We start from the raw sequence: 12352 nt of genomic DNA, 5'->3' as shown, positions 1-12352 counted from the left end.
TGAAATCTGAATCTGAAATCTGAATCTGAAATCTGAATCTGAAATCTGAATCTGAAATCTGAATCTGAAATCTGAATCTGAAATCTGAATCTGAAATCTGAATCTGAAATCTGAATCTGAAATCTGAATCTGAAATCTGAATCTGAAATCTGAATCTGGAATCTAAATCTAAAATCTGAAATCTGAATCTGAAATCTGAATCTAAAATCTGAATCTGAAATCTGAATCTGAAATCTGAATCTGAAATCTGAATCTGAAATCTGAATCTGAAATCTGAATCTGAAATCTGAATCTGAAATCTGAATCTGAAATCTGAATCTGAAATCTGAATCTGGAATCTAAATCTAAAATCTGAAATCTGAATCTGAAATCTGAATCTGAAATCTGAATCTAAAATCTGAATCTGAAATCTGAATCTGAAATCTGAATCTGAAATCTGAATCTGAAATCTGAATCTGAAATCTGAATCTGAAATCTGAATCTGAAATCTGAATCTGAAATCTGAATCTGAAATCTGAATCTGAAATCTGAATCTGAAATCTGAATCTGAAATCTGAATCTGGAATCTAAATCTAAAATCTGAAATCTGAATCTGATATCTGAAAATTTGAATTAAATTTCGCGGGTCTTGACGGTTTGCTTCAGTTCTGAACCTAACATGGAATGAAAAAGAATAAAAAATCTCTTACAAGCCTTACAAGCCCAACCGTAGTTGGGCGGTTTGCATTTTATTCAGTAAAATTGCACCGTTAAATGAAACTGTAGCTGCGCCTCATTCTCTTTACCAAGTCGTCCGCGCGCTACAAGACACCCGACACCCTCTATCGTCGAGCGACGACCGAACATCACACGCAAGCAATGCACCATATCAATAATCCATCCCATCCAAACACGGCTCGGCGTCTTGCCTTAGGCTGCCGAACGCATCAGACGAACATTCAATTGAACGTTCAAAAGTGAACATTCAATTGAACGTTCAAACGACCCTATCTCGATAAGGTTGTTTGAACTTATCCCCGATGAATTCAAACGAACGGATCCTTCGGTTGACGTCGCCTTAAAATCAGTAGGCGAACTGTTCGCAAAGCATCGGAATGAACTTAAGAGATGCAGTCATTTGAACCAATCGTGCCACAGCGTCGTTGCGATGCGTTCATTTTTTCCAACCACAAGTTAGGCGTCGTAGCTGATCTTAACCTTTTCAAGAAATAATCAGCTTGCGACTTTTTCTCGACGACGTTTGCGCTGAACGTTCATTTGCACCTCTGCAGTCTTGTTACAAATGGAAAAGATCGATTAATCGGAGATCGATCTTCAAGCTCCGATTTTTTAGATGGATCGATCCCAGAACCGTTCATCTGAATCGATCTTGGAGATCGATCTTTTCCCGAAGATCGAACAATCCTAGTTGAAACTAGTTGTATTTTTTTTTAACTCGTGAAACCGTTTTTCAATCAATTAATAGAACTTTGATTAACATGAAGGGTGTAATCTCTAAGCAGTCGTAAACAAATGCGAATTCATCCAGATCTTGATTTCAAATAAAAATAGTTATATAATTCACAAGTGGGCAAAATATGAATGGATGCTGAAAGAGCGATAAAACTTACTGTTCGTTCTGGCGCCGAATTTCTCAGGTTTAAGCTGTACTAAAACATTGTGTTCATACCTTCCAGGCACATTATCCTTTACGGCTTTGGATGACAGTCTAAATAATTCATTTTCATCTCAATATTACAACCTAGAATTTAAAAAGAATCATAAATTTGAAAGTAAATCAGCAAACGTCGATAACAATTTAACATTATCTTATATACTGCTTACAAAACAAAACGCTGTTTCTACAGGTGTCCAAATTCACTTAAGATATGTTTGAAAATTCCAACTTGATGCATGTTTTTTTTACGAGGACTTTGTAATTACGTGTATCTAGCGATAGCATAAATTATCAATGATTTTGCGCATCTTTTCAAAGACGGAATAAACATACTTCTCTGTTGTTAGGTTCACTAAAATTCAGAGTTCTTCAAGATTATATTCTAACGGTTGAATTTCTAAGTGTATTTCAGAAACTTCCTATTTCACATTTGACACTGATTCTTCCTGTACCGCTGTACACAGCTGTACCACTGATTAATATTCAACAGCTTCTATGTTTAAACAAATAGTAACGACTTGTACTTTTAAATTGTCAATTTCGTCTGGATTCACCGAGACAACCGGCGCGCGACGACCGAAACGAATTACATGTCCGAAAACAAGAAAATGTCAGGCGAAAGATTCGAGTACAGACTAAAACGGCCACGGTTGTTATTTTTAGCATCCCGCTCCAGCACACGGTAGTACATCGCGGTTATCAGAAAGAGACAGTTGCACTCAAAGCTGCCAGAAACGGACGCACGAAATTTGACGTTTGCGATGACATCGACACTGGTTTACAGTTTTCGGTGTTTTTTTACCGAAAATTTACGGCAAAGTGATTTGTTTACATAAATATTAACGAACATCGGTAAATCAAGAACCGGTTTACCGAACTCGGTAAAAACTAGACGTCAGATTAATCAATTACCGAAAATTTTCGAATTACAGAATAGGTTCTGTAAAATAAATTACCGAACTCGGTAATTTTCATTTACTGTGTAGTTCAATTTTATAAACTTAAAGTTGAGTTCCCTGTTTCTCCTTGGGACCGTTCAAAACAGAGCTCAAACTTCGAACTCAAAATCAATCCCTTTTATCTTATCACTAAAAGCAAACCGTGGCCGTGGGAGAAAGTACTTTTCAATTGATTTTGTTCGAACGAGAAGCGGATCGACAAAGCAAAGTTTTGCCGACGAAACTTTGAGAAATCAGTCCAGCAAGCTCGATTTGATTTCTAATTTACTTGTCTAAGTAAGATGATTCAACATCATTTGACAACTAAACTCTTTCAAAATTCATGCTCTTAAAAATTACATAATTTTCATCCAATTTATTTTCACGTAGATTCTACGAATAAAATATGTAAACACTAGAGTGCCCCAAATAACCCAATTTAAAAAAAAAAAATTATGCGCTCCAGGATGAAATTGATCTTAGGCCTAGTATGTACATGATCTCATGCCAAATTTGGGCCTGATCCAATCACGACGAGAGGTCGCTCAACGAGCCTGAAGTTTGTATTAAGTTTGAAAAGAACATGAAAATCCAGTTTTTCATCAATAGCCACCAAGGTACCAAACCTATCGGTCGATTTCTTTTGAATACGATTTTTCTTAAAGCCTAAGTTATGACAAATATTTCATCCCAAGACTGCATAATTTGAGTTATAATGAAAATGATATTAGGCTTCAAAAATTGACATTCTTTTTTAAGGGTGATATCCATAACTATTGGCACACTGTTCGTATTAGTGTTTTTATACACATTCAGAACTTAAAATACGTTATTAGTATCTGTCAAATTTTCTTATGCCAAATGAAGAGTTATGAAAAATGTTTTGTCCATCTTTTCTTATGCGTTAGAGACGAACATAAATCCTATATAGGGAATTTTGCCGAAACGTTTGCTAGCCAAGAATTATGAACTATTCGATCGACTCTCTTTTTCATTTCCTCATCTGAAATTGCTTTTAAATAACTAAATGAATTGTAAAATTCAGTTTTGGGTCAACTATAAACTTTGCACGTTATCTAGTTTATTTGGATTTGGTGGCCCACGATTCCCCACCATTTTTCAAAATCCAAAACACAATTCTTTTTTTTAAACAGTCAGAACTTGGGAAATCAATGTATTTAAAAAAAAAGCCTAATGATACCTTAAAAATATTGAAAACCTTTCCATTTAGTTTTTTCTCTTTATCTTTCATAATAAAGAAGTTATGGAGCACAGAAAAAAAAGGCCATGATCAGCATAAATATCAAGATTTAATTTATCATTAACCGTAAATGCAAAAAATTACTGTTGTTTTAAAACGACAAAACTTAAATCAAATTATTTATTTCCAAAACGTGTGTAGAAAAAAAGAAAAAAAATTGGAAAATGTCAGGTCCAGTCCGGTTGCCCGGATATCGTGGAAAAAGGCCCGGTTTTTTCAGGATTATTTACTATTTTTATGAAATTACAAATTTTCAACTTGTTTTTGCGAAATAAATTCGCATACAATTTTTTGAAACTGTGAGATAAGATTTGAACGCCACTGATGTGTCTCGGTAAAAATCGTTTATCGTGTGTTTCAGCTTTTCTCTTGCTTTTTTGGAAAATACCTAGATTCTGGTTAGATTTGTTCGGATATTACCCGGTTTTGAACTTTACATTTCAAAACCCAATGCCCAGATTTGCCGGCTTGAATAAGTTCGGAAAAGCTCTGAAAAGCCTTCTCAATAAATAACGGGCTAAAAAAAATTAATAGATACATGACATTCAAAGTTTGACAGCTTTTCAAACTCGAATTAGCATTAAGAATGAATGAAAATTTCGATTCGGAAAATCTATTTGAAAACTTAATCACAGGCTAAATACTTCTTGTCAATAACTTAATTGACCATTTCACGCCGAAACAGTTTTTCATAATTAAACTAGCTGATCCCATACGAACTCCGTTTCGCTTTCAACTTGGAATATGTCATGAACAGCTCAAAGTCAATTGCCAAGCATTTTCCAGATGCACTTCCGAATTCATTGTTAAGTAATAATTGCGAAAATATTGGACGATAACTTTTTCTGTCGGCTGCTACTAAATTTGAAATCAGAGATCAATTGACCGTGTAAAAAACACCGGTCTATAAATTTCGACTCGATCGTTGCATAATAACGCAATTATTGCCAAAAAGTTAAACCCATTTCGGTGACCTCTTATACAATCTGAAATCGATTGGCCTTCCCTCAAAACTCCCGTGGGCAAATTATCAAAGTAATCCATTGCATAATGACATTCATATTGCTAAAAACAGTGAAAAATTAAATAATATTGACTCCTCTTTCGTCGACCCCTGGCAAAACATTTGACATCTGAAATAGATTGCCCGTCCCTGAAAACTACCGTGTGCATATTTTCATCCCAATCCGATGTATAACAACGACGATATAGCAAAAATATTCAAAGGTTAATATGGACGACCCACTTTGCCGGCCCCTTACACTGAATTTAATACCTGAAATCGATTTCTCATCCCTAAATGGACGACCCCTTTTGCCGGCCCCTTTCACTGAATTTGAAACCTCAAATCGATTGCACGTCACTCAAAACTCTCGTATACCAATTTTCATCTGAATCCGATGTATAATAACGACATCATCGCAAAAACAGCGAACAGTTAATATGGACGACCCCTTCACACAAAATTTGACAGCTGAAATCGATTGCTCGTATTACAAAACACTCCTGTGCAAATTTTCAACACAATCCGACGAAAAGTAACGTCAATATCGCGAAAACAATATTTGTCTTGTATGGACGACCCCCTTCAGAAGGAGTCATCCGGAAATCTTTAAACATTTTTCATCATTCCTGGTCCTAATGAGCTTTCATGCCAAATTTCAGCTCTCTAGCTCTTAAGAAGGCTGAGTCTATAGAGGACAAACAAACAAACAAACATACAGAAATTGCTTTTAATATTATATAGATTTTATGTATTGAAAAATAATGTAAACCTTTGAGTCTTTGAATCGAACACATTTAAAATGTGATGCGTGCAGCCAATAATTACTTGCTTTTGCACACCAATTTTGAACGAAGTTTCAGAAACGGACATTTTTTTTTTTCATTTTCGATTAAGAGTTTATCATCGTTGATTTATTATTATTTATTTTTGTTTTGAAACTTTAAAAGTATCCTTGAACTGATTTTGCCAGTCAAAATATACTGTTTCTTTATTATTTGTCAAGAAGTTTTCTACGAAGGCTACATTATTACAGATTTATACTGGTCAAGCAGCAGTGGCTTTATTTAGCATTGATGAATAATATACAATGTATAAAATTGCATTCAATTGGACGCAAAATAATGAAGAATCACATGTGACATAAAATGAGATTTTTGAATTTTCATATGTTCAAATCTTCCACTTTAACATCATGCAAAGTATTCATTTAAGTTTAATATGGATTTTAAAAACTTTCTTGACTCGATATTTGCCAACGTGTTAAAATTGATATACAATAAAACCATGTTAGAAAAGATGGCAATCCAGAAGAAGATCCATGTACTTAATGGTAGTCAGAATCAGATTTGAAAGAAGAATCCAAATGTTGGAAAAAACACTAATGGATTTAAAGTTATTTAAATAAACCTAATGTTCATTGATGGGGTGGGTGTCCAAAAATAATTTCGTCTCGCGGTTTCCAGCACCTGTAACTTTTTTGAAACAAAACGAATCGTAATGAAATTTTCAGCACTGATAGCGGAAACATTCCAAAACGTAGTACTGTCAAAACATTCCAGACCCAACCACTAGGAGCGCTATGGTATAATAAACAGCGTCTAGATTTAAGATGATCCATGCTTTATGATTGTTTTGCATCACGCGTCTGTTAATTTTAAAATTTCATCTATCCAAACATTAATTTTTATGATTTCAGCTGGGAGTTTTTTTTGTGCTTTTACCTCTAAATGTATGCAGCACACTTATGCTTTTTATTTAAAAACATTTTTTACATAAAAAATGTAAAATTTAATTCTAACAAAACCAAAAATTACTGCAATTGATAAATTATGCGTAATGACATCACAAATTTATCAAAAACATTGAATTTTCAAACGTTTTCAATCGATTTTTCATTAACAAAGTTTGTTGCAATTTACTCCATTTTCTTAGTAGGGTGAAATCGTATGATTTTGTAAATTCAAAAATAACCGGCGAAAACAATAACTTTTCTGACTGATGTCCCATCAACCCCGAAACTTTTTACTGTGCTATGAGTGAATAACGAAATCTCAGTCATAAGAATCATGTTGGGATTTCAGTTCGGAAATATTTTTTTTAATGTATTTTGAATCAAGCAATGAAATAAGAAAAACACTGTTTCTATACTTATGTGCATACAAACTCTAGACTAATTCCTACAGCCCAACTCAATTGTTAAATGCTTAAAAATACAGAATATATTGATACTTTTCGGATTCCAATTCAAGCTGGTCAAGTGTACATTTCCTTTTACGATAAAGAGTTGCATTTTTGTAAAATCTGATTCAGTTTTCCAGATTTTTTTTTTTGATAAGTTTCACTCGTCTAACCGAATCTCCTATTTTCTCCGCTTTTCCAGAATCTCAAGATCTGAACACACCACCTGTGATAATAGTAGAACGCAACTGGCGGCTACGGGAAAACACCACCGTCGGAACGATAATCACTCAGGTGCGGGCTGACGATGCTGACAATGACGAGCTGGAGTTTGGCCTCGATCCCCTGAGCAACAATCAGCTGCAGCCTTTCATAATCGAAGAAAACACCGGCATTGTGCGGCTAAACGAAAGCCTCGAAGGTAAAGGTGGTCAGAATTTTTTCGTCTACGTTACTGTTACGGACGGGCGAGTCACTTCGAAAAACGAAGTGTACGTTAACATTCTAAGTCAAAATGCCACCCAGATCTACCGGACGAGGGGGCCCCAGTTTACCCCAAATATCGATAGTATCCGCAAAATACTGCCACCGGGATTCAACATGCCGGGCATCAGTTTACCCCAGGTGCCTCCTCCACCACCTTTGAATCCCAGACCAACTCCGCCTCTGGTACTTCCATCGATGCCAGATGCTCCAGTTACACCCAAACAAACCAAAACGTACACCGAATCTCCTGGAGGTACCGACACACCTGAGGCGTCTACCAACGCCACCATAACCAAACTATCTCCGGTCTCACCGAATAAAAAACCTTCATCCGGTTCCGTATCGCCAACGGAATCTAGCACTGACACCAGTGCTACCACCCCTAAAGATGCCAGCGGTGGAACTGGTTCAAAGACTTCCACCGATCAGACTCACCAGTTGACGGCGATCCTGCCGGTCATCATCGCAGTGGTGGCCATCTTCCTGACGGCCGGGCTCGTGGCGATCTGCATTTTCCGCAAGTACCTGTGCGCCATCAGCAAGACTCTGAAGAAAAAGAACAAACTCGACAAAGCCAAAAAGTCAAACCAAAGCAATCTCAGTAGCAATATGATGATGATGTCCAGCAACAACAGCACCACGACCACGGCCGAGGACTCGCGGAACTCGATTGGCATGAACCACTGGAATGGGCCGATGGCCTTCAGCAACCGGTACACCTCGCCCTGGGACCAGAATGCGCACATGCAGGTTTGTTTCCTTGTTAGTTCATCACTTATTCCATAGAAAACTTAACACTGTAGTCTACCTTGCAGGTCACCTCGCAGCTGTCGAACAGTTCCAACAATTCGGGCGGTCCGAAGGACCGCTGGGAGTTCCCCCGGCACCGGCTAAAGGTGTTCAACATTCTCGGCGAAGGGGCATTCGGCCAAGTTTGGCGCTGCGAAGCCACCGACATCGAGGGAAAGGAGGGCATCACCATTACGGCCGTCAAGACGCTCAAGGAGAACGCCAGCGAGGCCGAGCGAAGCGATCTGCTATCCGAACTTCAGGTGCTGAAGTCTCTGGAACCGCACATCAACGTGGTCCGGCTACTCGGCTGTTGTACCGAAAAGGATCCGGTCTTTGTGATACTGGAGTACGTCAACCTGGGCAAGCTGCAGACGTTCCTGAGGAATTCGCGAGTTGAGAAGTAAGGATTGATCTACAAAAACTAGAAATTGATATATTGGTATTTAAATCGATTTTTGTTACTTTGTAGACACTACGGCAATACTCATGGAAAATCTAAAATATTGACGTCCGGGGATCTAACTTCCTTCATGTACCAGGTCGCACGAGGAATGGACTTCCTTACATCGCGAGGGGTGAGTTTAATTTATTTTTTCGTAGATGATAGCTATGATCTTTGTAAATTATGAGAGTCTGATGTTTCGAAGATGGATGATGCATGATAGGATACAGTAACAACCAAGCTAACCGCAGGTGGTAAATCTCGGTTTACGGATTGTATTCCAAGGCACGGCGAGCCACCGCGTTCCCCCAGTTTGCTACTCTGGGTTCATGGGTACAATGAGAAGACTCATAATATACACCGTATATACCTCCTACTCCCTAAACTGCACCTGAGCCGTAGACCTAGTTCCCACTTCGAACTGTTTAATACACCACGCTACAATAGTGGGAGGTCAATTTGCGCTAGTGCGTTCCAAGGCAATACTCATAGACGAGACCACTTTTAGCAAAACCTCTCATCCTTACGATTCGCAGTCTAAACGCTCCTCAAACGACTAAAGAACCGGGAACTCATCGCAACGACTCAAGGTTCCCACATAAACTTATCTTCTTCGTGACTCGAGGTCTGATCTCTCCTCTTACGATTTGAGATCCAACTCCTCCTCGCATCGACTCGAGGTTGACGTACACATACCTTTCCTCTACACGACTCAAGACAAGATCTCTCATCTAGCGACTCGAGATCTGACCTATCCTCGTAATGACTCGAAGTAACCAATTATATCCTTCCTCTTGTTGATTAAAGGTTTAATCTCTCCTCTTGCGACTCTAGACCCGTCCTCTTATCGTAAAGACTCGGGGTTGACCACACAAATCTCTCCTCCTGAAGACTCGAGGCCTGACGTCTGCTCTAACGACTCGAAGCCCGAACTCTTATCTCCAGGATTCGAGTCACAACACACGCGCATGACTTAACGCGGATGACTACTCGGATGATTCCCGACGAAGACGTTATACTTCTCCGACACGAATGGCTCAAACGGGGTCGAGAGCCACTCTACCCGTGGGTATTCCCCGATCGTGGAATAGCCCTTTCCCAACGATTTCCACTGCGGAGAAGGTCCAGTCTTGTCCCCGCAGCTTCGGTCGTTTGGAACCGCACTAATCGGATAATCCCCGAAGGTGGAGCATTATACGCACGAACGCGGCATACCCATGGCATTCGCTACGCAGAAGATGTTCTTTAAAGCTTTGTCCGGTCTTCTTTTATCCCTTTGGCTGGCAACCCTAGGATTTTTGGCCCGCGCCTTTTTTTTGCTCGTCGTGTGCCAGATCGAGAGTAGGACTCGCGCCTTTCACAGCACACATTCGGGACTTTGTAGGCTACGGCTCGGATGTTTCCCGACAGTGACGACATCCTACACCGACTCGAAAGGCTCGCCCGGCATTGAGAAGCTCTCTACCTGTTGGTATACCCCGACATTGATTAATTCCCTTCCTACGAGATCCACTACGAGGAAGGTATTGTCTTATCCCCACAGTTTCTTCCGTAGGAAGCGGCACTACTCCAATAATCCCGGCAGTGGAAAATCCTACACACGTTTGTGGTGCAGGCATGACCTCCACTACGCAGAAGATAATTCTTATCTTTGTAGCTTCGATCAAGGATCAGACGCACACTACTCAGATACTCACTGGCGGTGGAGTATCCTACGCACGTTTGCGGACTGCCGTTGACTTCAGCTCCTCTACAGAGCAGTCTTAATCCGGGTGAACCCATCGTTGACCGCATGCCAAATGTTGGAGTCCGTACACATCCTCTGCCCCAACATTGTCTACTATCGTGTCGGACCCACGGCAAGTATGTTGGTACGTACCGCCACGGACAGACAAACACCACTTGTTCCGGTGTCTAGGCCTCGTCACTACAATCTGGGCAATATGGCAAAGCCTCATGTCCAAACCGGTAGTGGTATTTCATGAAACATCCACGACCAGTCAGGAATTGTGTCATTCCACTTCACCGTGTCTTCTTCCGAATCAGCTCCCGATGTGCGGGATCAGACGATGGGTCCACCTCCCTCTTGCTGAGCTGTCCCACAGCTGCTTCCAGTTGAACATCGAGTCCTCATTGGTGAGATCTCGTACGTTGGTCGTGTCTTTATTGTCGTAAATAAATTAACGTAAATAACAATAGACATCCTCCTCTAGCAAAACCGAGATGGGCATGACGCCCGCCACTACGCAGGCGGCTTTGAATGAAATGGTCCGGTATCCACTGATAACGGTGCAGTGAACTCGACACCATTTGAGATCATATCTGGTGTTCCTCAAGGGAGCCACTTAGGACCATTGATCTTCCTTATTTTCATCAACGACTTAAGCGCCATTCTTGAGTCGGAAAATTTACTTTACGCCGATGATCTTAAAATTTTCCGTACAATTTCATCTCTAGTAGATTGCTGCGCACTTCAAAAGGACATCGATTTTCTTCAGGTTTGGTGTCATCGCAACGGTATGGCTCCGAATATTGCCAAATGCACTCGTCAACGAAATCCCATCAACTTTGAATATAAAATGTCAACGATCGTTTTGAGCCGCACATTAGTCGTCAAGGACCTTGGAATCACCCTGGATAGCAAGCTCAATTTTTCACAGCATATCTCCTAAACGATAGCGAAAGGTTTTGCGGTCCTTGGCTTCATTCGTCGAAACACGGAATTCTTTAATGACTTTTATAGTTTGAAAGCCCTGTATTGTACTCTTGTGCGCAGCATTATCGAGTACGGGGTACAAATTTTTGCTTCGTATCAAGCAGTACATTCGAATAGGATAGAGAGGATACAACGATGCTTTATTAGATATGCTCTACGACAACTACCATGGAACGACTCATCTGACCTCCCGCCTTATGAACAACGCTGCTTGCTACTAAATTTGCCGACGCTGGCATCAAGGCGCGTCTTCCTGCAACGGCTTTTTATTTTCGACATCCTTCATAATAACGTTGATAGCCCAGAACTGTTATCGTTGTTACCGTTCGATGCTCCTATGAGAACAACTCGATCCCTGGATTTCTTCAGGCTTGCCGTTCGACGAACCCAGTATGGTCAAAACAATCCTTTAGATACATGTTGTGCTCGTTTTAATGAAGTAGTCAGTGATTTCGATTTAAATATTTCCAAGAATGTGTTTAAATCTAGAATAGGATAGCTTTTTAATTGTTTAAATACTGTGAACCATCTGCGAAGATCAAATAAATAAAAAAAAAATAACCGGATTACCATTCAACATCATCCGTGTGAGTGCGGACGTAGCCATTGCCGCTCTTTTACACACGTAGTCGACATGACTCGTGAAGCTAAGTCTGTCGTCGATCATCCCCTGCTAGGTACTTACTTGCGCGTTTGCACACGATATCACACGGTCCAACTGCAATGGTACCTGTTTGGGGTGAGGTGAGATCAGGTTGGTGATCAGCACCATCTCTATTTTGTGGTGGGCTAGACGTAGGTACTTGTAGTGCATTCAGCATTCTACTGCTTGTATAGCTACTGTGGCAAGTAGCTGTACCTCCGCTGTCGAGGAGC

At 39.9% G+C, this 12352-nt stretch overlaps 1 protein-coding gene across 2 annotated transcripts in view; it reads left to right on the top strand.

Annotated features, from left to right (window-relative positions):
• The window catches only part of LOC129743965 (tyrosine kinase receptor Cad96Ca), a 69345-nt gene that overhangs the window by 51119 nt on the left and 5874 nt on the right, over positions 1–12352 (top strand). For both annotated transcript variants that reach the window (XM_055736223.1, XM_055736222.1), the window contains exons 3-5: positions 7243–8276; positions 8342–8718; positions 8788–8893. In XM_055736223.1, the coding sequence (XP_055592198.1) occupies positions 7243–8276; positions 8342–8718; positions 8788–8893 (1517 nt within the window). The remainder of the gene's footprint in view (positions 1–7242; positions 8277–8341; positions 8719–8787; positions 8894–12352) is intronic.

Source organism: Uranotaenia lowii, chromosome 2, assembly GCF_029784155.1.
Source record: "Uranotaenia lowii strain MFRU-FL chromosome 2, ASM2978415v1, whole genome shotgun sequence".
In the NCBI taxonomy this organism is placed as follows: Eukaryota; Metazoa; Arthropoda; class Insecta; order Diptera; family Culicidae; genus Uranotaenia; species Uranotaenia lowii.
This window is presented reverse-complemented; position numbering and strand designations above follow the sequence as displayed.